This window comes from Podarcis cretensis (genome assembly GCF_951804945.1).
Source record: "Podarcis cretensis genome assembly, chromosome: 9".
Lineage (NCBI taxonomy): Eukaryota > Metazoa > Chordata > Lepidosauria > Squamata > Lacertidae > Podarcis > Podarcis cretensis.
This window is the reverse complement of record NC_137178.1, coordinates 9,897,450-9,925,192: the sequence shown is the minus strand read 5'-3', so window position 1 is coordinate 9,925,192 and position 27,743 is coordinate 9,897,450. Positions and strand designations below refer to the sequence as shown.

General features: G+C 44.4%; 1 protein-coding gene and 2 long non-coding RNA genes across 3 annotated transcripts in view; 2 read left to right on the top strand and 1 right to left on the bottom strand.

Moving 5' to 3' along the window:
• Positions 1-13,995, bottom strand: part of GC (GC vitamin D binding protein) — a 41,041-nt gene extending 27,046 nt beyond the window's left edge. Inside the window, exon 1 of the mRNA XM_079990962.1 lies at positions 13,837-13,995. Within this exon, the coding sequence (XP_079847088.1) occupies positions 13,837-13,900 (64 nt within the window). The 5' untranslated portion in view covers positions 13,901-13,995. The remainder of the gene's footprint in view (positions 1-13,836) is intronic.
• LOC307224416 overlaps positions 1-27,743 on the top strand; it is a 164,464-nt gene that overhangs the window by 73,449 nt on the left and 63,272 nt on the right. The window lies entirely within an intron of this gene.
• Positions 16,100-17,108, top strand: LOC307223835. Its single transcript, XR_013842290.1, has 2 exons — positions 16,100-16,282; positions 16,585-17,108. It is a non-coding gene; the product is annotated as an uncharacterized lncRNA (long non-coding RNA).

The following is a 27,743-nucleotide window of genomic DNA, read 5'->3' as shown; positions in this document are numbered from 1 at the left end:
TGAAGAATGGAGAGGTTTGATCTTCTTGCAGTCCATGGGACTCTCAAGAGTCTCCTCCAGCACCGTAATTCAAAAGCATCAATTCTTTGGCAACCAGCCTTCTTTATGGTCCAGCTCTCACTTCCATACATCACTACTGGGAAAACCATGGCTATAACTATACGGACCTTTGTCGGCAAGGTGATGTCTCTGCTTTTTAAGGTGCTGTCTAGATTTGCCATCGCCTTTCTCCCAAGGAGCAGGCGTCTTTTAATTTCATGGCTGCTGTCACCATCTGCAGTGATAATGGAGCCCAAGAAAGTAAAATCTCTCACTGCCTCCATTTCTTCCCCTTCTATTTGCCAGGAGGTGATGGGCCCAGTGGCCATGATCTTCGTTTTTTTGATGTTGAGCTTCAGACCATATTTTGTGCTCTCCTCTTTCACCCTCATTAAAAGGTTCTTTAATTCCTCCTCACTTTCTGCCATCAAGGTTGTGTCATCTGCATATCTGAGGTTGTTGATATTTATTCCGGCTTGGGATTCATCCAGCCCAGCCTTTCGCATGATGAATTCTGCATATAAGTTAAATAAGCAGGGGGACAATATACAGCCTTGCCGTACTCCTTTCCCAATTTTGAACCAATCAGCTGTTCCATATCCAGTTCTAACTGTAGCTTCTTGTCCCACATAGAGATTTCTCAGGAGACAGATGAGGTGATCAGGCACTCCCATTTCTTTAAGAACTTGCCATAGTTTGCTGTGGTCGACACAGTCAAAGGCTTTTGCACATTGACTGAAGCAGAAGTAGATGTCTTTCTGGAACTCTCTAGCTTTCTCCATAATCCAGCGCATGTTTGCATGCCTCCTACCATATGCCTCCTACCATAATTCAAAATAGCACTTTGCACAACCCACTAAGGAAGACAATAACACAATGAAATTCAAGACAGTAACAATTGGGTGCACATTGATTGAAAATCCAGTTAAGATTATTTAGTTTAATTCATTCAACAAAACTGATGAACTTGATTCAGTAATACCAGCTTTTCGAAGTCTCATAGTCCTTTACACCTTCAGTGCCCCCTGCCTCTTAGCGCCCCCTCCCAGGTAATTGCACTGCCCCACAGGGGGGTGGTACGGCCCACTCTGAGAACCCCGCACTTAACAGATGTGCCTTATCAGGCTGGTTTGGGGTCTAGACTATCCTGTTGCTTCTCTTGCCCCTTGCCTGTTAACAAAAGGAAGAAGGAGATTTCTGTTCTGGTAAGAACCCGAAGAGGGCACTATTGTGACGCACATTGTTGAAAGAGCGAGGATTTGCTAGCGGATATTGTTCTGGCTGGAAATATCCCGGAGAAACATACAGAAGTCAATATGATTCCAATGACATAACATACTGCGTCTCCATTATGAAACCTCAAAAGAGAATATTGCAACTCACGTAGCTTCCATTTGTGCTGAAGGGCTTATTAATGAATAGCTAATCTCACCGAGTAGCTGCATAAGTGTGCCGGCTCGGCCTCCGGAGAGACGGCCATCGGTTTAAATGCAAGTGGGGAATCTGGGGGAAACGGTGGTGGCTTTTGCATCCACTTTTACATTCAATTCCATGGAGTATTTCTCTCCTGAAAAGACTGTTTGAATCGAAACCTGGGCTATATTTGCAGATGTGTTGTTTAATTATTATTATTATTATTATTATTATTATTATTATTATTTATATCCCGCCCTCCCCAGCCGAAGCCGGGCTCAGGGCAGCTAACAACAAGTCATTTAGTTGTGTCCAACTCTTTGTGACCCCATGAACCAGAGCACGCCAGGCACTCCTGTCTTCCACTGCCTCCCGCAGTTTGGTCAAACTCATGCTGGTAGCTTCGAGAACACTGTCCAACCATCTCGTCCTCTGCCGTCCCCTTCTCCTTGTGCCCTCCATCTTTCCCAGCATCAGGGTCTTTTCCAGGGAGTCTTATCTTCTCATGAGGTGGCCAAAGTCTTGGAGCCTCAGCTTCAGGATCTGTCCTTCCAGTGAGCACTCAGGGCTGATTTCCTTCAGAATGGATAGGTTTGATCTTCTTGCAGTCCATGGGACTCTCAAGAGTCTCCTCCAGCACCATAATTCAAAAGCATCAATTCTTCGGCAATCAGCCTTCTTTATGGTCCAGCTCTCACTTCCATACATCACTACTGGGAAAACCATAGCTTTAATTATATGGAACTTTGTCGGCAAGGTGATGTCTCTGCTTTTTAAGGTGCTGTCTAGGTTTGTTTGCAAATATTTGCAGATACATACCGTGTTTTGATTTGTTTGCTAGTCCTCCCCATCCAACCAACACACCCGCAAGTATTATTTTTTTTGCTTTCAAGTTCAAGTTTTCAAAAGTTTCTTCTCCTTTTGTGAAGATCAGTCATAGAATCATACAGTTGGAAGGAAACATGAGGATCACCTAGTTCAACCCCCTTGCAATGCAGGAATACACACCTCTGAGTCCCCAGATGTTGTTGGACTACAACTCCCATCATCCCTAGCTAGCAAGGCCAGAGCTCAGGGATGATGGGAGTTGTAGTCCAAAAACATCTGGGGACCCACAGGTTGAAAACTGCAGCTAACCTGAAGATGCCGGGGATTGAACTTTTGGCACACAAAGCTGATGTTCTGCCACTGAGCTATGACTCTTCCACAAAGTTTTGGGTTAACTGGGTTCTGGAATTGTAGCCATGGGGGAGACGGTGGTGCTGCAAAAGGGAGCACAACTCTGGGACTTTTTGTAGAGGAGGAATCACAGAATCAGAGCATTCACAGTGCTGGTTTTGACCTATGAAGACTTAAATGGCTCAGGATCACAATACATCAAGGACCACCTGTCTCCACCCTGACCTCCACCCTGCGATCATCTTAAGATCATCATAAGGGAGCTGTTCCTGGAGGAAAAACTGTGAGGGGAGAGACTCCATCAGGCAAGGCCTCCTTCCACCTGCCTTGCTCTACCCTCTGCTTCTCAATGTGTATTGTATTGTTTTATGTACTGTGGCTTGCCGTTGTTTTATTGATTATAGTTTAGATATTATTGTAACTGTTGAGTGGATTTCTGTTTAACTTTTATATGTTGATATTATTATTTTATAATATTCTAATGATTGTTGAATGTTACTTTTTTGATGGAGGTTGCCTATTTTAAAGATATGTTTTATTATCACATTCTTCTATTGCATTAGATTGTTATAAGATGTACATTTTTTGTTTCTTCAGCTTGTAAATCGCCTTGGGTATTGCAAGATAGAAAGGTGGTATACAAATTAAAAATAATGATGATGATGATCTTCTGAGGCCCTTCTTTGTGTGTCTCCTCCTCGAGAGATCTGGAGGGTGGCAACATGAGAACACAGTGGTTTCCCATGAGCTGGAATCCTCTCCCAGGGGAAGTTCACTATTCACCGTTAGGCACCAGACAAAAATGTTCCTCTTTAACCAGGCCTTTGGCTGATTAACATCCTATGTCCTTTTAAATGTGCTTGTGTGTGTGTGTGGGGGGGAGTAGTATTCGTTTGTGCTTTTTTGTTCTTGTTTTTTTATGTATTTTGTGTTTTTCTTTTGTTATTTTGTTATTTTGATGTTATTTTGATGCTGTGAATCACCCTGAGATCTACAGATGAAGGACAGTATGCAATTTTAATTAATAACTCTCAGGGGCTCAGGAGCAGAAGCACAGGGAAGAGGGGAGATGGAGAGCAAAGGGGAAGAATCTGAGGGCAGCGTAGGGGAAGATGACAGTGGCCCGAGAGATTCCATGAGCCTCTCCAGCGAATCGGAAGATTCACAGAAGGGGGCTCCAATGGCCAGGGCAAGGGGGGTCCCGGGAGGGACGCACCAGAAGCTAGGGGCCAGCAGCGACTCCCAAAGCAGCAGCTGGAGATCGGGACCAGTTTCCCCACCAGAGCGTAGCGGGGGGGAAGAGTCCCATGAGTCAGGGCTGACCACGCCCCTATCGCTGAGTGAGGGAACGGAGGGGAAGTCAGATCCAGCTAGCCCCCCCAAAGGGGGAAGCAGTGACAGGAGCAGTGTAACGGTCAGGAGGAAGGTGGCCGGGTGGGCGCGCGCGCCAAGTTCAAATGTACAGGCGCGCGGGACAGCAGGGAGCTCGGATTGGGAGCCAGGTCCTAAAGCACGCCGGAGGCAGGGGGAAGAATCCGGGGACTCTTCAGCATCAGAAGAGTCCAGAAAGGGCAACACCCCGGCGGGCAGACGGACCCAGAGGAGGAAAGAACAACGGAAGAGGTGGAGTAAGGCTAGAGTCTTAAACTGGTGTCTAGGGGGAGGAGACTCAGACGGAACTTCGGCGGTCTAGGGTTTAAGACGTAGAGCTGCGCGCTATGGCTTTGGAATGAAAACTGAACTTCAATAAAGACTTTTGTATATAACCACGACCTGGCGTTGGTCCTCTGTGAGCTGGGACCTTGGGCAGCTCTGACAATAACAAATTTAATTTAATTTGTATCATCATCATCATAACACAGGAGGTCCCATGTTCAGTCTCAGGCATCACCAGTAAGGACTGGGAGACACAGATTATGGAGACTTTACAGATCTTATAGCGTAGCAGTGGCAGCAATTGGAACAAATGCTATCCAGCAGCAGCAACAACAACAACAGCCTGTTTTTATCTGCAGCTTAATAAGTGAGCATCACTCCGGCACTGAAATGCCTTTTATTTCTGGTAAATTCCTGCAAGGATTTCTCAATCTAGCATAGGACTAGTACATCCTGCACACGTATTTTCTGTTTGGTCAAGGCCGTCTTGTGCAACTGAGAAGGACAGTTATCTCAGGGTCATTATCCTGCTCTAATGACCTTTGCCTACAAAAACAGTTGCTGCAGCCACAGGATAATTGGGGAGGAGCTTGCTTTGGGTGGCTAGCCAGGGCTGTGGAGAACGTCTCAGGTCCCGTTTGCACTCTACATTTTAAGCAGTACCATACCACTTTAAACAGTCATGGTATCCCTCAAATAATCATGGGTGATGTTGGCAGCACCAAAGTGATCTCCCTGGGACGCAAGCTTCAGCAGTGTGGATGGAGGTTCCTGGGCTGCCCAGACGACAGGACCTCACTCCAGGCCTCGCTTTTGTGGTCCAAATGAAAGGAAAACAATACATTTGGTACCAGCTTGGCTGCAGGAGTTGCCTCCCAGAGCTACAATTCTCTGAATTTTCTGGGAAGTGGGATTGATTCTTAAACCACTCTGAGAATTTCAGACCCTCTAAGTACAGTGGTACCTCAGATTACATACGCTTCAGGTTACATATGCTTCAGGTTACAGACTCAGAAATAGTACCTCAAGTTAAGAACTTAGCTTCAGGATGAGAACAGAAATTGTGCTCCGGCGGCGCAGCAGCCGCTGGAGCAGTGGCGTAGCGTGGGTTGTCAGCACCCGGGGCAAGGCAAGTAATTTGTGCCCCCTAACCCGTGGATTTGCGCCCCCTAACCCTAACCCCCAGATGTTGCGCCCGGTGCAGCCGGCCCCCCCCTGTACCCCCCACGCTATGCCACTGCGCCGGAGGCCCCATTAGCTAAAGTGGTGCTTCAGGTTAAGAACAGTTTCAGGTTAAGAACGGACCTCCGGAACGAATTAAATACTTAACCTGAGGTACCACTGTACCCCTGTTTTCCAGGGAGAGTCCGGGATTTACAGAAGCCGTCCTGGTTTCTGATTTTAACCCAGAATATCCTGCTTTTCCTTAGGATGTCCCTGTTTTCATAGGAGAAATGTTGGAGGGCATGGCAGGACATCCCTATTTTCATTGGAGGGTATGGAGTTATGCGACCCCCCAAGTCAAGGAGATAAGTAACTAGACAAGCTTTAGAAAACATTCGAAGGCAGCCCTGTGTAGGGAAGTTTTTTAAAGGTTTAATTATGTTTTTATATATTTCAGAAGCCACCTAGAGTGGCTGGGGCAAGCCAGTCAGATGGGTGAGGTATAAATAATAAAATCATCATCATTATTTAATAGGACATCCCTATTAAGGTGAAAAGTAATTTTTGCGAAGGTGATAATCTTGATTTAGGCTAGAGATGACCAATTTTACAATATTGTCATAGGCTTGAAGAAGAAGAAGAAGAAGAAGAAGAAGAAGAAGAAGAAGAAGAAGAAGAAGAGTTTAGATTTGATATCCCGCCTTTCACTCCCTTTAAGGAGTCTCAAAGTGGCTAACATTCTCCTTTTCCCTTCCTCCCCCACAACAAACACTCTGTGAGGTGAGTGGGGCTGAGAGACTTCAAAGAAGTGTGACTGACCCAAGGTCACCCAGCAGCAGCATGTGGAGGAGCGGAGACGTGAACCCGGTTCACCAGATTACGAGACTACCACTCTTAACCACTACACCACACTGGCTTGGTGGCAGGACAGGAAAGGCTTAGGTGTGATGTCTTCAAGCCTGTGGTTTTATATCTGTAAGATGGGCTTCTGCAGCTGAAGGGTATCCTTAAGTGCTCAAACCAATCCATTTATTGAGTTAATGGCTCTAGCCAATTTCGTTAAGTATCTCTTTGCATGAGTGAATGGCGCAGAAGCTACTAGCTAAAGATGCTTTGAGAAGACAGGTCTTTCTTCACTGGCGAACACATGAGAACAAAAGGCCAGAAGTCAGTCTTGTTTAGAGGTCGGGGCTGGGGGGGTGGAGGGGTGAGAAAAAGAAAGAAATCTCAGAACATTTCTCTAAAAAATATATGCTGATAAAATTTGGCTTAGCTCTTACCCACTTCTGCCTCACCATTTACAAAAAGAACCTGCAAACCTTTCTCAATTTAACACAATAATGAGATAGGGGACGGGGAGTGTGTGTATTTTGGGACACAACAACCTGTTCAAAAAGCAAATCATTTTTGGTCCCCAGGCAAAATTATGGCAAATTGAGCCATTGGAGCACGCTATAGACACTGTCCTTTATTTTGCCTTGTGAAATGCAGAGTGGCATACAAACAACAACAACAACAACAACAACAACAACAAGTTGTTGTTGCTTAGGCCTGGGACACAGCTTAGTCAAAGAGGGCTACAGATGAAGAAGCTCCCAGAACTTTTACTGGCTTTGAAAACACATTTGGCTGCTTAACGTGGAGGCCTCTCCATTTATCACATCAAGAAAATCCAATTAGAGCGTTGATAAAAACAGAGCATCACTTCAACTGCCTTTCCAGAGCAATTGAAGCATTAATTACCATGTAATTTGTAGTCTTTAGGCTCAGGAAAATACTCTGAGGCTTAATGAGGGAGGGCATGAGAGCGATAGAGAGAACGCCTTCTGTCCCAGGAACAAATGAACAAATGTGTTTGCCAAATAACCAGAGAGCTGCACTTGCAATGACACAAGAAGCCTCTCCAAAGTAGACAGACAATCTCCTCCTTTAACAAAGGAGATGTGTGCTTGTCCATAACCTGGCCCTTGGGGAGGGGGCGGAAAAGGAGCTTTGTTCTGCCCCATCACCCTTTTGCCGCCATACATATTGGCCCCTTCCATCTATACATTTTGCTCCTGAGGGGTTGGGACGAGAGAGGGAGAAGTGGCGAGATGGAAAGCAGCCCGTTATATTTGCTAAGCAAGGGTAAGACTGAAAGCCCCTTCCACATCTACCTTTGGATCCACAGGGGATGAAGATCCCCGCCTAGGGTTGTGTAGCTATTGCAAATAATTTATTTGCTTCTCTTGAGAAATGCCTGTAAGGGCAAGAGGCAGGGGTGAGCAGTGGGCAGAGGCCGGGGTGTCATCTCCTGGGGGCCGAACCCTTTTGGGGACCCCCAATATTTTGGGGGAAGGGCACCCCCCATGTTCAATGAGGGGGGCAGTGGGCGGCTCCTTTTCCTCTTGCTGCTTCCGAGGAGCTGTTGTGGGGAAGCAGCCCCTAGCCAGTGGCAGCAGTAGGAGGAGCCATGTCCAGCTCCACCCCCTGGCTCCTTCGATGTCCTGACATCATGCACACAACTCTGGCCCCCCAGTTCTCAGTTGGCAGAGGCAGTGCAGTGCACCTGGTCTGGCAATGGCATTGCTACCATGTCCTGCAGCAGTGATGAGGCAGGGCTGTGGAGCCCTTGATGCAGTTTGGACATCCCAATGGGAGTGCCCAATTGACCTGTGTGCTCAAACTGCCCTGACCTTGCCACCCCCTGCCCATTCTAGTAGGTGGCAGCAACACAGCTGCAAATAGCCCCTCCCCACTGGCAGCTCCTGGTAAGGGGGAACAATCTGTAGCATAGTTGTGGGGTGGGGTGGGGTGGGGTGGGGAACTCCCTCAATAACTGCCTAGCTCAGCTATGGGGGAATCTTTTCCCCACCAAATGTTGCTGGACTACAGCTGCCATCAGCCTCAGCAAGCATGTTTAAGGACAAGGGATGATGGGAGTTGAAGTTCAGCAATATCTGGAGGGCCGAGTACAGTGGTACCTCGGGTTAAGTACTTAATTCGTTCCGGAGATCCGTTCTTAACCTGAAACTGTTCTTAACCTGAAGCACCACTTTAGCTAATGGGGCCTCCTGCTGCCGCCGGAGCATGATTTCTGTTCTCATCCAAAAGCAAAGTTCTTAACCCGAGGTAATATTTCTGGGTTAGTGGAGTCTGTAACCTGAAGCGTCTGTAACCCGAGGTACCACTGTATTCCCTATCACTGGCCTAGCTTGCCTAAATAGCATGGGCCTAGCTGTGCTAATGCCGCCCTCATACTATATGGCAGGATAACTGTGCATTTTGAAACGCACATGCGAAACACTGCAAGGATATCTTTGTCTTGCAACTGTGAGAGAAACAAAGGGAAAGGTAAAAAAAGAAAAGGTAAAGGACCCCTGGACAGTCAAGTCCAGTCAAAGACGACTATGGGGTCGCGGCGCTCATCTTGCAGGCTTAGGGAGCCAGCCTTTGTCCACAGACAGCTTTCCAGGTCATATGGCCAGCAGGACTAAACCGCTTCTGGCGCAACGGAACACCATGACGGAAACCAGAACTCACGGAAAATAATAATAATAATAATAATAATAATAATAATAATAATGGCTGAGTGGCTTCCAACACAATATTAAAATACAATAGTCTATTAAACATTAAAAGCTTCTGTAAACAGGGCTGCCTTCAGATGTCTTCTAAAAGTCTGGTAGTTGTTTTTCTCTTTGACATCTGGTGGGAGGGCGTTCCACAGGACGGGTGCCACTACCGAGAAGGCCCTCTGCCTGGTTCCCTGTAATTTGGCTTCTCACAGTGAGGGAACCATCAGAAGGCCCTCGGCACTGGACCGTTTACCTTCCAGCCACAGCGGTACCCATTTATCTACTTGCACCAGCGTGCTTTCAAACTGGTAGTTTGGCAGGAGCTGGGACAGAGCAACGGGAGCTCACCCCATCGTGGGGATTCAAACCGCCGGCCTTCTGATTGACAAGCCCAAGAGGCTCAGTGGTTTAGATCACAGTGCCACCCAAACCATAGGACACACTGTTCCCATACCCTGGACTGCAGGTACAATCTCATGCATCCTTAAAAGGCTCTCCTGTTGCCAGGCTGGTGGAAGCTGCTCTTTCATAGTCCGTGGAAGACCTGATGCCTTGCCTGTGGAACGTTCCACCTGCAGAGTCTGGGAAGAGGTGAGCTGCATTCTAAGGGACCACAGGCCTCATCTGCTCCACAGACTGGGAGTTCCTCACCCCTGACCACCTCTGGGAGAAGGAAGGTCTAATGAAGGTCCTCCAGTGTAAGAGCCCAAGAGCCTCTGTCACACAGAGCTATACTGATCTAGATGGACCAAAGTTTTGACTCAGAATATGGCAGCTTCATCTCTCCAGCCAACTGTGAAAGTAACATTGCAGAATAATAATAGAAAAGAGGGACTCACACTGTGAACATAAGAAGAGCTCTGCTGAATCTGGCCAAAGGCAAATCTCACTCAGCATTGTGTTCTCACAGTGGCCAGTCAGATGCTTATGGGAAGCTGGCAGGCCTGGCTATGACGTGAGGGCAGTAATGGTCTCCCTTCCTGCAGTTTCCAGTCACTGTATCTGACAGCGGAGGTAGAACTTATTTGTATTGTTTTGTTCCAATTTTAATATATGTGCTGCTGAAGCAAAGGAAGTATTCTAAGCAGACTCTGCAGCGTTTTCCTTTCTTTTGTTCCAAAACACATTTTTTTAAAGTATGAATAGCTTCAATACTTAATTCTTCGGTGTGCATATTTAGCTCTTTATCATCTAATCCGCTCCCTGTGTTTTCCCTGTTCCTGTTTGTTAGCTACTTGCAACGTGAAAATGTCACCTTCGTTTGCCTTGGGGAGTTGTATTGTTCTATGGCTGAAAAGGTCTTAAGAGAAAGAGCTTGTCGGTGTCTGAACGCAGATCAAAAGGAGAGGGAATGCGCAATATTCTCATGGCAAAGGTGGGTTCATTCTTTTGTGACTGGAATTCCACCAGATAATGCATTTACCCTGGGAACTCCTAGAAATAAAATGTGCTTTTAGCAACTGAAGAAGGGGGCACAGCTCTGTGGTAGAGCATCTTTTGTCTTCAGAAGGTCCTAAATTCAATCCCTGGCATGTCCAGTTAGGGTTGGGAGAGACCCCTTGGATAGTCATTGCCAGTTACTGGGCTAGAGGGACCAAGGCATCTTATTATATTCCAAGGACTTCTATTCCTTCACTCAATGTCTGAGCTTGGCTACGTGCTTGGGGAGAAGGTCCATGCAGAAGGTCCCAGGTTCAATCCCTGGCATCTCCAGGTAAGACTGGGAGAAACTTGAGCTTGATGGACTCAGTATCAGAAATTTCTGAGGATATGCCTGGAGGTGCAGTGTGTTCTAACACAGGTGAGTGGTGAGGTGAAGGGCAAACAGGGGGGCAATTTTGCATCAACTGGCATATTGGGATAGGCCAACCGGAAAGTTCAAATGCTAGAAGGCTATATCTGAACAGTTGCTAGAAGGCTGCCTGTTTGGATAGCTCAGTTGGTTAGAGAGTGGTGCTGATGATGCCAAGGTTGCAGGTTTGATCCCTCTATGGGATAGCTGCATTGAATGGGGGTTGGACCAGATGATCACCAGGGTTTCTTACTGCAATTCTATGATTTATCTCTTAAATTCAAGGATTGTTGATATCCACTAGATCAGGGGTGGCCAACTCCCAAGAGACTGTGATCTGCTCTCAGTTTAAAACTGGCTGTGATCTACCCCCTTTTTTGGGGTTCAGGTCAAAGTTGATTTTTTTCAGGAAGGAAGTAAAATGTTGAGTTTTTTTTAGAGGAGCCACTTCTTTGGGGGGAGCCAATGATCTACCTGTGATCTACCGCAGACATCCAGTGATCTACTGGTAGATCACGATCTACCTGATGGACATCCCTGCACTATATTGATACCAATATTTATTCTGATTTTCTGAGCATATAAATAAATATTGGAGTTCAAGATGTCTTAGAGCAGCCTTGGCCAATGTTGGATCCTCCAGATAGCCATCTTAGATTTGATCATTAAAGATAGTCTTGCATATTAAAAACAAATCAGGTATTGCAGAAGAGGTATTCTTTTACAAATGCAGCAAGGTTGGGGTCACATTTAGACTTCTTTCCTGGCTGAACTTTCTTTTAGAATTGCTCTCTAATCCAACATTAATTTTCTACTGGAATCTCACCCTTTTGCAAGGAGCTTTCCACCCTCCTCTTTCCCTCTCCCACTACTTCTCATATTTAATTAATATTTTCCCTTTGTGTCAAAATGCTTTAAAAGAAATCCTTTTTCAGAACTGGTATTTACTGGGAAATATGGGTTGGGTAGAGGAATTGAGTGGGTGGCTGGCTTTGTAAACCAGGAGATAGTAAAAAAAAAAAAATCTTTTTGCTTAACTCTAGTTCTACAATTGAAATCTTTGCCACTTGTTAAATTCAATTCTATATTAGCAACAACAACAAAAAATATTATACCCACCAGTGAGCATAAGTGGGGATTGTGTGCACGTAGAGGTTCAGGTTTCAGTGAAACAGCTTTGTTGAATTCTTTTTAGGATGAATTAGGAAACTGTTATTTGGTCTTTAGAGGGGATATCAAATTCATACTTCCCCAACCTGGTGCCCTCAAGATACTGCTGAACGACAATTCCTATCAGCCTCAGCTGGCATGACAAATGGGCAAGGAAGATGGGAGTTGTTGTTCCAGACATTGGGTGGAATTTGATGTCATGCAGAGATGAATGTTCTGCCTGCACAAGCACATCAGCTTTCTGGATGGAGCTATCCTTCTCATGTGCTTCTCTCGACTGCCCCAGAGCCAATTTGGGAGTGTGCAAGGTGCTTGGGGCGGGAGGAGAGTGAGCTAATTTAATCTGCTACGCTTGTGCAGATGGAACATTCATCTAGTGTGACGGTGAATTACTCAGAGAGAGGATTCGGGTGTGTGTGTGTGTGTGAGCCCCATTGTACAAATGGAAGTATTTGCAAGGGAGTTCTGCTTATGGATTTGATAGGTGAATCCCATATGAACATATAGAGGATGGTCATACCTGCCTGGACTCTGGACATTTATATAATATGAGGATGAGGAACCGGTGGCCTTCCAGATGTTGCTGGAATTCAAATTCCAGTAAAGGTAAAGGTAAAGGTACCCCTGCCCGTACGGGCCAGTCTTGACAGACTCTGGGGTTGTGCGCCCATCTCACTTAAGAGGCCAGGGGCCAGCGCTGTCCGGAGACACTTCCAGGTCACGTGGCCAGCGTGACATCGCTGCTCTGGCGAGCCAGAGCCGCACACGGAAACGCCGTTTACCTTCCCGCTGGTAAGCGGTCCCTATTTATCTACTTGCACCCGGAGGTGCTTTCGAACTGCTAGGTTGGCAGGCACTGGGACCGAGCAGCGGGATTCCAGTATCCATGGCCAAAACATTTCTCTGTAACCAGGACTCTAACTGTCTGTGGCTTATTAGAAGTGGGTGGAATGTTTTTACTCCCAACACTCTGTTTAAATGAATCTATGTGTGTTTTTTTTGTTTTGTTTTGTTTGTACAGCGCTTTAATTTGCCTTGGGAAAGTGACTAACAAATTTAATAAACATTCAAAGCTAAATAATGATTGGTCTTGCTAGCCAGGGCTAATGGGAGTGAGCGTCAAATTTTATTCATTTCAATTATGAAGCCCCATTAGCTAAAGTGGTGCTTCAGGTTAAGAACAGTTTCAGGTTAAGTACGGACCTCCGGAACGAATTAAGTACTTAACCTGAGGTACCACTGTATGTTATATATTTATTAATATTTATAAATTGTTTTATTTATTAATTAAATGGGCCCAATGGTTCATAGAGGTTCAAAGGTCTCCATCCTCAAAGTTCTAAATAAGCAGGGGTGCCAGTGATACATGCAGGTGAGCAAAATCATTTTCAGAAATTGTGAACTGGGACGGGTCTCTTTCAGACCTTTTAACATACATGTGGAAGTATGGCACACACAATCTAAGAGTTCATATAATGCCCAAGCAATTCATACACACACACACACACACACACACACACACACACACACACAGAATATTCTCAACACTCTTACAAATTCACTTGCATAACACATCTTTCCCAAGCAAGTGATAATGAGTTTCTTTCTCACTGCCAAGCAAGGACCAGAAGCAATCAGTGTAGTTTACGAACCCATTGAAACAGCAATTTCTTGTTCAAGCGCAAGCAAATCCTCTCAAACATTTCTACTCGTATTATGAAGCTCTTGACAGGGTCTTAGAAAGAACGAAATTGAACCCTTTCTCTTTGCCTTCGGAGGCAACCCAAAATTTCCAATGGAAGTTTCCACAGCAGCAACGCACAATGTGTGCCTGCGTACATATGTATATTTTTAAAAAATCCTTACCTCTCTCGATTGCATGGCTATACGTTAACATGAGCAGCGAGGCGGTTATGATGACAGCCTTCATTTTTGTCCCCTGACAATTGCACAAGTTTAAAGGGAAGATGATACGATCACGGTTTGCTTCCCAGAGGCTGCTTCACAAAGGCGGCGGAAAAGTTTGCCATGCCACTTATATCTATTTACTCCCAATTTTTTTGATCAATCATTAATTTTGGGGTGGGGCAGGGGGCATGCATCCTTGGCCTGGCTGAGATAAACCGAAGCTTCTTTGGCAGGCAAACAGACACTGGTGGGTGCTGACAGACTCCAGACCATATTCCATTTTAAACATTAACTTAAGAATGCTCGGTTTTGGCACATAAAAGGGAGAGGACCTATGTGGTCCCTCTGCTGTATCATCTTGTTTCTGACAGTACTCTCCACATCAAATGTGGCACATTTATCTAATAAAAGAGTAGACAAGCACTGTGCACCAGATTTGTCCTGAATCCCAATGCAAATCAGGCCTGTTTGGAGGGAACTGGGCCTCGGACAACTTGGGCTGAGACAGCCACAGATCTCCGTGGGTCAGTTTGGATGCCCTGAAGGGATCCAGGGCTGTCAGTGGGTGGGGTATCGGGCAGGAAGGAGAACTAGGTATCACATTTCCCTGCGAAAAGACCTCCCCAACTACCAGCTGCATCTTCCCAGAAGAAGCTAGAACACCTTTAAATGCAAGCAAAGTCAATTTTCTCCCCATCCCTAAACTGTACTGAGGCATCTAATCATAAGCTTGCATTTTTATTAAAGCTTATATGTTTAATCAGGGCTTGTATTTTAAAATGAGCTTAAAGATTTTCAAATGTTTCATGCCAGGCAGAAGAGCAGCTGCCTAAGAACCTTGGCAATGTTTTTACTCCTAGACAAGGGGGCCCCCTGATTTATAGCAGAAAACAATTCTCAAAGTCGTAAAAAGGGAATTACAGGCTGAGAGCCAAGGTTACACTGACCCTACAAATTAAGGGTTGATAAATAGTAAAATGAGCCATATCTTCTTCCTAAGGTTAAAAAGGTCAAGAGCAGTGAAAAAGCAACTGGTCTGGCTGGCAGAAAGAGAACATTTTTGGGAAGTCTTTTCTAAAGCTGTTTCTTTCTTAAACTAAGATCCTTTTAAGATTTCTTTTCCTTTTAAAGGGTTATTTATGTATTAAATATATTAGCTTAAATATAATTATGCAAAGGATTTAAGAAATGCTAGATTCTTATTTCATATAGTTGTAAGAGTTGTAACTATCCTGAAATTAAGTCAGCCACCAGCCCAGCCTCCTGCCAGACAGGAGACGCCATCGAGCACTCCTGATATATGGTTGTCAGGCCTTTTGTTTAGAAACCTTCAAATGAAGGAGATCTCTCAATGTTGATGTGAACTCAAAATCCTTGACATATGTTTAAGATAAAAATTCAAGATTAACCATCTGTTTTGGAAGGCAATAGGGCAAGGAGGGCAAGAGGTGAGCTGGTAATTAAGATTCCTTGTTGAGACACATGTAAGATATATTACTACTTATTTGTCATTTATAGATAGCTCTTTGTGTCCCATAAAAGGGCAAAAGGAAATGGGTGTATTTTTTGTGATTGGTTCTAGCAAACAGCCAATAGGAATTTCAACCAGGCTGATTGGACAGAGGCAGCCACAGGAGGAGCAAGGGGGCTGGATTAAGGAAATATAAGTGCTGGCCAGAATGGCAGGAGGCCAGGCCAGAGCTTAGTAACCATATACCACTGTGCCTCATATTTATTTGTCTGACAAATAAATTATTATTTTAATTTCTCTATTGCTGCGTTGAATATTTCATTCCAGCTAAGTGTTAACCACAAGCAGGGTGCTACAGTACTACATTCAGTATCAGAGGCAGTGTGCCTCTGAATAACAGTTGCTGTAGATCTTTAGTGGAAGAGTCTAAAGAACTCATGCTTATGGGCATCCCATGGGCATCTGATTGCCACTAGGATAGAAGAATCGGATCTTTAGTTTGATCCAGCAGGGCTTTTCTAACGTGAAAATGACACAGTGCATTAATGCACTTAATGTGCATTAATTAACACAGAGATACTTAAGATATAATATCAATATTGTGAGTTAACCAGTCTCATATAACCAACATATTGTAGTCTAATTAATGCACAAAGGGGTTAACACCATAGAGTAAGCTGTCCTGACAGGCTTAGCTCCCCTTGGGAGGGACTAGGTGATGAAGCTTCCAATCTACCAGAGAAGCTCAATGTGTGAGGAGGTCAGAGCTGGTTGCTGCAGCTCAGACTGCATGGGTCTTAAAAGTCACTCTTGAGTTCCTAGACCAATAATTTAGGAACTTTCACCACTGATGCTCAGCCAAGTTTTACTGCGTCTGTAACTTTTTCTAAACGCTGTATAGATATGCACATGAACTTGACCTTTGGAGAGTGTGCAAGTAAAGTATTTTAAACTTACCAAATATATAGTCTTTTTCTATGCGGGGGAAGAGGGGAATTTTTTGAAAGAACTCACAAGGGCATATTGTATCAGTTAACATTATTTCTTAATATATTAGTGGCCATGTGATAATCTTAGCTTATAAATTTTATTTTTTAATGTCTTAACTTGCATATTAAAGTACTTTTATAGTTTAGAGTAGGTAATGTCTTGATAATATAAATGTTTTAAGTTTTTTGTATCAATCCAGTATATTTTATTTTAATTGTTGAATGTTTCTGTGTACATTGGGGCAGCCTTTGGCTATGTGCAATAAAACTGCCTGCCTGCCTGCCCTGGATCTGTCATTCACTCTTCCTGATGGCTCCATCCAGGTACCGTAACTTGGGAAATCAAAAACTGGCAATCTGCTCCTGGGCATTTGTGAATTCTTGTCTTCAAATCCAGGAGCTGAACCTACAAGCTGTGATGGACAGGGCAGAATCCATTGCCACTCGGGGTACTGTAAGAGCTGGAGGAGAAGAGCTATAGCAGAGCACTTGCTTTGCAGGGATGCAGAAGGTCTCAGGGCATCCTCTGAGATTCCCAGCTGAAAGGACCTCTGGCAGCAGAGCTGAGAAACAGAGACATCTCCTTAAGACGCCAAAGAACTGCTGTCAGCAAGGCTAGATCAGTCCTGCAACCACAAATGTTACAAACCCACTCTCTGATACATGTATGGATAAACCCTTTGACCCTGAACAGCAGCTGAGCTCTATTCTGAAACCTTGTGAAATGCGTCTGCAAAAATAATAATAAACCAAGATAACTGACAATACAATTGTGGGGGGTTTTTTTGAGTGTTTTTATTAAAAATTCCAACATAACAATTTTAACAGACATACATAATCCACATTATTCCCCCCTTATTTCCCCCCTCCCCCCTAAAAAAGAAAAGAAAAAAACCTCCCCCCCCCCGACTTCCTTCAGTTCCTTTCTCTGGTTTCTCAGTACATAATTTTGTCTGCATGTTATAAAATTGTAATGATCCTCAATTTATCTGTCTGTATATTACCAATAAAGAGTTTGTGAATGTTTATTCAAAACCTGCAAGGGAGTCCAGTTCATTTTGTTGTTTCTTCAAGTACTTTGTAAAAAGGTTCCCATTCATCTTTAAAGTCACAGTTATGCTTGTCATGTAGTTTGTGTGTCAATTTTGCCAATTCCGCATAGTCCATCAATTTTTCTAGCCACAGTTCTTTAGTCGGGGTTTCCTCATTCTTCCATCTTTGTGCTATTAATATTCTTGCCGCCATTGTCGCATACATGAAAATGTTTTTTAAATTTCTTTGGCAGGTCTTTTCCCAAATGTCTTTTCCCAAATGTTAAATGGAACATTTTCTTCAACAAAATTGAATGTGTGGTGCTCTGATTCCAGCTGGCTTGGTTGAATTGCTCTGGGTTCAGGGGAGATGAATGCATGGGGTGGGAAAGCAATGTGCAAGCAGTATGGCCAATGCGTAGAGATGGTGGGAGCTGCAGGATGACAAAATTTGGAGGGCCACAGGTCCCCCACTCTCGCTGTTCTGAACTAGATGGTCTTGACACTGTATAAGGTTGCATATGCACACACAAGCACCCCCCCCAAGAGGTCCGCAGCTTCTAACAAAAGACATGCAAGTGGAGTGAGTGAGCCCAGCTTTTTAAATAAAACATTTGCATGTACAATGCAGAGCTAATCTCCTCCTGAGACAAAGGTTGAAGTCTAGTCTGCCAGATATCATGGTGCTTACATAACACATCGCAAACATCGAATGCAGATAACCAGACAGGCAGAAGGAGGGCTGATCCCATTACAAATATCCTATTCAGTCCCCTGACATAGAGATCTCTTGATATATTTCAGGAGACATTCTAACTGTGTTTTATTGGAATGTACACCTTCCTGTTCTATCCTAGGTAGTAAGCGTGGCAAGAGCAAGGGATAGAGGCAAGGGACCTTAGGCTGAATTTCTTTGCACATTTTTTTAGAAATAGGGACTGATGAGCTCATCCTCGCTCAGCTCTATTTCATGAAAAATACTTTCTGGGGTGAACCAGACACTTCTAGAAGTATTTTACAGTCTGGTTTTCTTTAGCAACCATTCTTGTAAAATGGGTGTGGGGGAGACGGAGACCTCTTGCACCTCAAGGTCCGCATTAGCTTCTAGACAACATTCTGGGAGGGGCACATGCCAGTGGAGGGTGGGGCCAGAGACAAAACGGGCTGTGCAACCAACCTAAATTTTACCTTTTATATGGGTTGGCTAGCTTTTCTTATTTTCTTTAAAAATCAAGTCTTCACCCAAAGGCTTTATTAATTCCTCTTCCACCACAGCCTGTTATTTCTTGACACCCCCCCCCCCCGATTTTCATCCTTTCACCCCTAATCACGGCCATTTCTTTGCCTCAACTCCCTAGAAGACCCCCTCATATTTTCACCTCTCCCCTGGTCCCTACCATTACTTGACCCTTCCTCAGCATATGGCTCTGGCCTTAGCTTTTTCTTCGTGTGGGCTAATTTTGACACACATTTGCATGCTTCTCACTATCCTTTATCCAGGCAGGCAAGAGCTATTAGAGTGTTCGAGGATATATTCCAGCTAGGCAAACAACAACAATGACACTCAAGGAAGATGTGGCTGAGCAGGGTGTGTGGTCTGAGGACATTTCCAAGGGCCAAACAGAACAGGCCAGGGGGACCTCAGTTGGCCTCTGAGCCTGAGGTTCCCCATTCTGCCAGTGTGGTGTAGTTGTTAGAGTGCTGGACTAGCACCAGGGAGACCAGGGTTCAAATCCCCACTCAGCTCATTGGGTGACCTTGGGCCAGCCCCTCGCTCTCAGATGAACCCACCTCACAGGGTCGTTGTGATGATACAATGGACAAGAGGGGAAGTATCGAGCTATGGAGGAAAGGTAGGATATAAATGTAAACAACAAAAGAAAATGCTAGGGGGGCTTCAAATCTTCACTCTGCATTCTGTGACAGGACTGCTTCTCACCTGTTTCAAAGAGGGAGATTGCTGCACTTTGTTTCTCAACCCAGTCATTCATCCATGGGATTTCAAACCTCCATCACAGTCTGTGCACTCTGTGCATTCTCCTTACATCCAGCATTGACTGAACAAGCTCAGTTGGGGAAAGTGCCAGGATTTCGCTTTAATCAGAGCAAATGGGACCTTTTGTGTTCATCCTTTATGTAAGAGCTCACCCCTCGGTCAAGCCACCACTTGACCTTTTCCAATAAAACTTAGCAGGTCGAGGCTATTAAGAACTTTCATCACAAGACATCTCCCATAGCTCTTAAACAATCTCTTTTCTTCTTTTCACAGGTCAAAAGGTCTTTTAAAAAAAAACAACCCTTATGAGACACGATGAGGTATTATGGGTATATTGGGCAAGGGTCAGTGATGGTAAGGATGGCCCTTTAAAATAGGGCTGATTCCATCCAGTCCATGGATGGACTATATGGAACTGGCTGAAATGACTGGCAGAATCCGAGATCTGGGAGAAGAGACAATGGAAGAGGACTGGAAGAAATTTAAGGACTATTTACAAAAACATTATAAGTTGTATGAATGTTAAGAATCTGCATGACTTGGAAATTTTAGCTCCTGCAATTAGATTAGGAAAATAGAAAGTTAAGTTATAAGTAAGAAAAAGTTGAAATTTAAAGTTATTTTATGTACTATCTTAAGGTATAAATATTTGACAAAAGGTACTTTAAATTTAGAAGTAAAACACTCTGAAAGATATAAATAAGATACGAAACAAGGTAATAATTTGCTGATATGTTTATTGTAAAGAACGCAGGGTGAGGGAGATGTGGGGAAGTCCAGTTAGTAACCTAAAAATGTATTTTGAAAGTTGGATTGTTTTTCTTTCTTTCTTTTTTCTGGTTTGTCCTTCTTTTTCTTTTCTGTAAACTGAAAATATAATAAAAATTTTAATAAAAAAATAAAAAATAAAATAGGGCTGATTCAAGGAAATTGGTGCTTGACCTGAGTTGGGTCAAGATAACTCTAGATCATCCTGGGTTAGTTTGGGCCACCCAGAATGATCCAGGACTGTCAGAGTGTTGGGTGGGAAGACTGTAGGGGTCTGCTATCAGTCAGCTGATGCCAACATGACAGCTGACACCATCACGACCCACCTACCCATCAAAGCTGGTCTGTGCAGGGAGGCAAAGGTCTGACTCCCTTGGCCAAAAGTGGGCCACCCCTAGGCCACACATGACTTATAGGGAAGAGCAGAATAATCTAGATGCTCAGATAAGCAAGCAGTTGGGAGATCAGACTGGGAACTCACGGTTTTGTATACAGCTGCCACACGTGGTGAAGCATCTTCTTAGCTAGAAAAGGTGTCCCAGCTACAGGAGTGAATCTACTTAGCCAAGCTGACCATTTGCTGTTCTGAGTGTTTGTTATTTTATCATTTCATCACTTTCACAAAGGAAAGGGCAACAAAGTCTTCCTCTTCCGGATGGGACCTAGGCTGCGCAATGATAGCCCTTAGACATGGGGAATTTCAAGGGAAATTAAGCAAATTTCAAGCAAATAAAGGTGTGTTCCAAAGCCTTGGGAACATAGGAAGCTGCCTTATTCTGAGACAGACAATTGGTCCATCTAGCTCTGAGTGGTCAACACTGACTAGCAGTGGCTCCCCAAGGTTTCTGGCAGGGAGCCTTGTTCCAGCCCTTTCTGGAGATGCTGAATTTGGGACCTTCTGTATGCAAAGCCAAATGATCAACCATTGAGCCTTGTAGGCATCAAGAATGTTAAGTCCCCAGTCCTAAGCCTATTTCATAGAAGTTCCTGTTGAACGCAGTTGGGCTTAACTTTGAGTGAGTGGGATTGGATTGCAGAGCATACTCTGCCTACAAAGTAGATCAATTAAAACCACATTAAAAAACCACAGTATGAAGACTAAAAAGCCCAGCTAATTCATGTTATTTCCCAGAAGCAACTTCATAAGCAATGCTTATGAAGAAGGCTCTTGGATTTGAACATTGTGTGATGACAATGACTCTCTTTCAGCATTGTGACTCAATGAAGACTAAGGAACTCCACTCAGTGGAAACAGCTTCCATTTTTCTTCCTTTCCATTGCACTTTCATGAGCTTTTGGAATGCATGCAATTTTCCAGCTCAGTCAATTTTCTCAATATCACTGTCTTGTCCTCTGATTTATTTACTGCATTCCAAAGCATGGTGCAATCTGTCCTGGAGTTTATCAGTAATTATTCATATCTTCCTTGGAGGAATGAGGATTTGATTTGTTTGCAAGGCTATGGGGAGGAGAAAGGCAGTGAGACAGCCTACTGCAACTCATGTTATGGGCTAGGATGTCTGCATTAAATGACCTTGAATGTATTCCTTTGCTGGGCCTGATGGTATTATGTTATTTATTTTTAAACATATCAGGTGTATCATAAAAAATGATCAAAACAGCTTACAATGATAAATGTAAATAATAAAGGCATGTGCAAATTTAAAACCAGAAGCCATCAACTAACCATTATACAAATATGTACCGTACTTTTAATTGCCAGTGTATGTTGGGCAGAACAGTAAAGTTTTACATTTAAAGGTTGAAAGGTTGAAAGAAAACATTCCTGGTGTATCTCTATTGGCTGAGTATTCCAAGGACTGGACCAATGATACTTGAGCCTCACCATCAGGGGACAACCCATGATGCTCCTGTATACAATTTATTTATGAAGAGCAGGCTGTCACTGTGTCAGGTGAGGCATAGTGGGACAAGGGTCCCGTTCATTTATAACAGCTGTAAATGGGAGAAAGGGAATACTAACAATGAGAAAAGGGTTGACACAAAGGCAATGCATTTGCCTGTAATACTGTGTTTTGTGTTTAGAAAGATTAACATGACATTACAATGAGCAGCCGACATTTCTCATTTTAAGTAAAGAGGGTTTTAATCGCCATCTAATAAGGATTAACATTTCTAAAGCATTTGGTAAAAGGTAACTTCCCCACAAGAAGGGACGCAGGTGGCGCTGTGGGTTAAAGCCTCAGCGCCTAGGGCTTGCCGATCGAAAGGTCGGCGGTTCGAATCCCTGCGGCGGGGTGCGCTCCCGCTGCTCGGTCCCAGCGCCTGCCAACCTAGCAGTTCAAAAGCACCTCCGGGTGCAAGTAGATAAATAGGGACCGCTTACCAGTGGGAAGGTAAACGGCGTTTCCGTGTGCGGCTCTGGCTCGCCAGATGCGGCTTTGTCACGCTGGCCACGTGACCCGGAAGTTTCTCCGGACAGCGCTGGCCCCTGGCCTCTTAAGTGAGATGGGCGCACAACCCCAGAGTCTGTCAAGACTGGCCTGTACGGGCAGGGGTACCTTTACCTTTACCTTAACTTCCCCACAAGCTCCAAAGATGTCTAATGAAGCTGGCTGGCTTTTATAATCTTATAATCTTGATGGACCCCAGGAAGTCCCTGAAGAAAGAGAAAGATCAATTCTCCCACTTCAGATTCCAACAGTAGAAGAGAGAAATGATGACCCCCATTAGCAAGAGAGAGGACTCAGCCCTGAACAAATAAAAGAAAGAAAGTTTGTGGGTCAGTCCATGAAGGTAAGAGGAATAAATGAAGTTTTAATGAAAATTTGCACAAGTTTTTAAAGGGGGTGGTGTATCCCAAACTTTTGAAGCAAACTTTATTTCTAGAAGAAAACTGCTGGAACTGCGGGATAAATAAATACAGTGGAATCGGACCTCTCATGCTACTTTCTTAAAATAAGCTTCAAACACTTTTGGATCTCAGCTATACAGAAAATCCCAAACTGGCAACCAGAATTGGCTGGACAAGAATCCAGGCTGTACAGCAATATCCACCTCCTGCCAAATGAAGGGCCCTGAAAGGAGACCAGCAATACCAGTAAGGTAAGCAGTGATGTAAGCAGGTCAAAGGTCGATCTTAGACCATCACTCTGTTCTCACAGCCAACCAGATGCCTATGGGAAGTCCTCAAGCAATCTCCTTACTAGAGATTCCCAGGAATTGATATTCAGACGCACACTGCACCCAATGTTCTCAAATGCCAGCTCAATAACTGAGTAATGACAGTCACCGAAACATGCCAGAACTGCTTTGTTTCCTTGCCAAAAAACAAATGCATCTATATATCACCTATATTGCCACCAAGAAGTTCAGATACATCATCATCATCATCATCATCATCATCATCATCATCATCATTTTATTTGTATGCCGCCTTTCTACAGTTAAAACAATGCTCAAGGCGGCTTACAATATGAAAAGATTTACACAATTACAAATAAAGCAAAGTAGTCATAAAAATAAAAACATTAAAAACTACTTAACCGAACTGAACAATTTTCACATAAAAATAAAGATTCAAAAAGTTAATATCACTAACAACAGCAAAAACTCCCCCCCAAAAAACCTTTCCCCAAATACCCCAGTCCTTGCTGGGCAGCAGCTGCAGTCCTTATGAGGCCAGTCAGGCCCCATCCTGGGCCAGGTGGAGAGAGGCAGGCACTCAGCAGGGGAGTTGCTGTGGAGGAACAGGCTCATCTCGAGCCTTCCTCAAGAGGGAATGGACTTTCTGATTATTGAGGGTGATGTGGGTGAGTTCCTCATCAATGGCACCTGGGTTGGCTACCCAGAGCCAACATCCACTTTACTGCCAGCAGCAGGCCCGAGTGCCCCATCCTCTCCACCATGGCAAACTACCTGAGGACCCCAGCTCACAGAGCATCTGGCTGAGCTGGATCAGCAACAGGGATTGTGTGTATTTTCATGAACTGAACAGAGTGAAAAAATATAAGTCATGGAGGTGTGGAGAGTGTGTGTATGAACTTAGCAGCATTTAGCTTGTTTTTTTAGTTGCTACTTTGCTAATGTTGCTAATATTGTTTTATAGATTATAAATGCTGTATTGAGATGTTAATCATATAATATGACTTTTGCTGTAAATAGCTGATTTTTTTAGTTACTGCTTCATAGAATAATAGAATTATGCAGTGTCCCGTACAGGGATCGAACCTGCAACCTTCTTTGTTAATAGTGTTTTATAGATTGTAATTGTTCAACTGAAGATTTGTGAATTATTTTACATTATTTATGCCGTACTTGTGATGTTCTATGCTGTACTATGTTAGTGTTATTTATTGTTTGTAAGCTGCTTTGGGATTCAACCCTGATCAGGAGATCCTTTTTTGTTGTATCCTTCACTCTAGTCCCTTCTGCCCCTGCACTGTCTCCTCCCACCCTATGTTTAGCCACACAGGAAATGGATTTGACAAGTTGTAGTTTGTCGTCTCTTCTCTGACCCCAGAAATGGAGCCTGAGATAGCCTATTCTTTAAAAGGGTCATTGGTGCCAGGTTGTCCCTGACTTATGCAAGTTGGCAGGTTGCCAGGCCAAACAAAGTGCCCATGTGATGAAGCATAGCTTTGGAGAAAGTTCTGTATCTTGAGCCAAAGGACTGTAACATTTGTGGAAATCTTCATTTAGACTGAAACTTTTGAATTACAGTGGTGCCCCGCAAGACGAATGCCTCGCAAGACGGAAAACCCGCTAGACGAAAGGGTTTTCCGTTTTGGAGGTGCTTCGCAAAACGAATTTCCTATGGGCTTGCTTCGCAAGACGAAAATGTCTTGCGAGTTCCTGCAGGGTTTTTTCCCCTCGCCCCTTTTTCTAAGCCGCTAAGCCGCTTATCTGCTTATCTGCTAAGCCGATAAGCCGCTAAAAGCCACTAAAAGCTGCTAAAAGCCGTTAAAAGCCGCTAATAGCGCTAATAGCGCTAATCCGCTAAGCTGTCAATGGGCTTGCTTCGCAAGACGAAAATGTCTTGCGAGTTCCTGCAGGGTTTTTTCCCTCCCCCCCTTTTTCTAAGCCGCTAAGCCGCTTATCTGCTTATCTGCTAAGCCGATAAGCCGCTAAAAGCCACTAAAAGCTGCTAAAAGCCGCTAAAAGCCGCTAATAGTGCTAATAGCGCTAATCCGCTAAGCCGTCTGTTATGTACTGAGTCGAATAGGATCCAAACTGCAGCAGTCTGATTGGTCCTAGGACAATAGGATCCAAAAGGCAGCAGTCTGATTGGTCCTAGAACAATAGGATTCAGAATGCAGCAGTCTGATTGGTCCTAGAACAATGCAGCAGTATGATTGGTTGGCAGGAGCCACCCAATCATGCTCCAGATTGAAGTGAATCCACAACCTGATTGGCTTACAGTAGAATTCCGGAATTAGCCAATCATGTGCAGCCCATTGTGTAAATAATGTATATAAAGCAGATACTTTGAGGGGACATTCATTCATTCCTCCTCACCACCATGAGCTGAATAAAGAGCATGAAATCACTTTGTGACTCTGAGTATATTTCACCGTCAATGGGCTTGCTTCGCAAGACGAAAAAACCGCTAGACGAAGAGACTCGCGGAACGGATTAATTTCGTCTTGCGAGGCACCACTGTAATAATAACACCTCTGTTTTCCAATCTCAGTAAATTTGGGATTTTTCAGGATAGAGACAAGGTGAGCAAGAGGCAACACGACTGAAGTGTATACAGTGGTACCTCAGGTTAAGAACTTAATTCGTTCTGGAGGTCCGTTCTTAACCTGAAACTGTTCTTAACCTGAAGTACCAATTTAGCTAATGGGGCCTCCTGCTGCCACCGTGTGATTTCTGTTCTCCTCCTGAAGCAAAGTTCTTAACCTGAGGTACTATTTCTGGGTTAGCGGAGTCTGTAACCTGAAGCGTATGTAACCCGAGGTACCACTGTATAGTAATGCATGGCATGGAGAAAACTGGATGGAGAAAATGAAGCTGGGCATTGGGAAATTCAGGACAGATAAAAGAAAATACTCTTTCACACAGCACACAGTTGAACTATGGAATCCACTCCCACAAGAGGCAGTGATGACCAACAACCTGGATGACTGTGAAAGAGGATTAGACAAATTCATGGAGGATGAAACTACCAATGGCAGAGGCCGTATGCTTGCAAACTCCAGTTGATGGAAAGCGCAGGAAGGGAGAGTTCACTTGTGCTCAGATTCTGCTTGTGTGTTTCCCATGGTGGGCATCTGGTAGGCCACTGTGAGAATGGGATGTTGGACAGCATCTCCAAGTAGGGTTGGGAATGTCTCCTGCCTGAAACCCTGGACAGCCACTGCCAGCCAGTTTTATCTGACACAGCCTCTGACAGCTTCCCATGTGTATCCAGACACGAAGAGCATTGTGCTTCACACTGCCACTCTCCCACCTTCCCACCCACATCAAACCCAGTGTCGTGTGGTGATTTTTTTCTTAGGGGAACACTTAGGGTCAGAGGCACCAGTTTACAAGGGCAATTGGGGGAAGGCTGACGTTGACTTACTGACGTCATGCTTGTGAGCATCCTGCCTCCCTCCCTAAGCCAGACAAAAGCTTCCCAGGCTTTGGGAAGGAGGCACCAGGCACCTGATAGGATACTGGAGTCCTCCTGCCTCCTTCTCAAAGCTGGGCAGGTGGTGGGAGGGATCCTGGATCCCATCGGATAACAACAACAACAACAACAACAACAACAACAACAACAACAACAACAACAACAACAACAATTTATTATTTATACCCCGCCCATCTGGCTGGGCTTCCCCAGCCACTCTGGGCGGATTCCAAAAAAAATATTAAAATTCTGTACTACATCAAACATTAAAAGCCTCCCTAAACAGGGCTGCCTTCAGATGTCTTCTAAAAGTCTGGTAGTTGTTGTTCTCTTTGACATCTGGTGGGAGGGCATTCCACAGGGAGGGCGCCACTACCGAGAAGGCCCTCTGCCTGGTTCCCTGTAACTTGGCTTTTCGCAGTGAGGGAACCGCCAGAATGCCCTCAGCGCTGGACCTCAGTGTCCGGGCTGAATGATGGGGGTAGAGACACTCCTTCAGATATATGAGTATGTGATCTGCAAGACGACCTAACAGGGATAAGCTGCTGTGCTCATTAGGTCCGTCAACCCACCAAGTCACCTGATGAAGAGAGAACAGTAGAGGTTATATTTTCTGAGAATCCTCTGGAAAAAACAATCTCTCAAAGGACCTGTTGATGGCATTTTACCATTGTACTGTTGAGAGTGTATTAACTTATGGTCTGTGTGTGTGGTTTGGGAGCTGCACGGTCAGGGGAAAAACAATGCTGTCCAAGGTTGTAAAGACTGCGGAGAGAATAATTGGGTGCATTTTCCCCACCTTGGATCAAATCTATGCTTCCAGGTGCCATAAGAAAGCTGCAGAGATAGTGCAAGATAGTGCGCACCCCGGAAATTATCTCTTTCAGCTTCTGACTTCTGGAAGAAGGTACAGGGTTATAAAGACTAGGACTAGCCACCTGAGAAACAGTTTCTTCCCAAATGCAATTTTGGTTTTAAACGCATTGTAAGGAGTTTGTATGGCAGTATATTGTATTTAAAAAATGGAGTATCA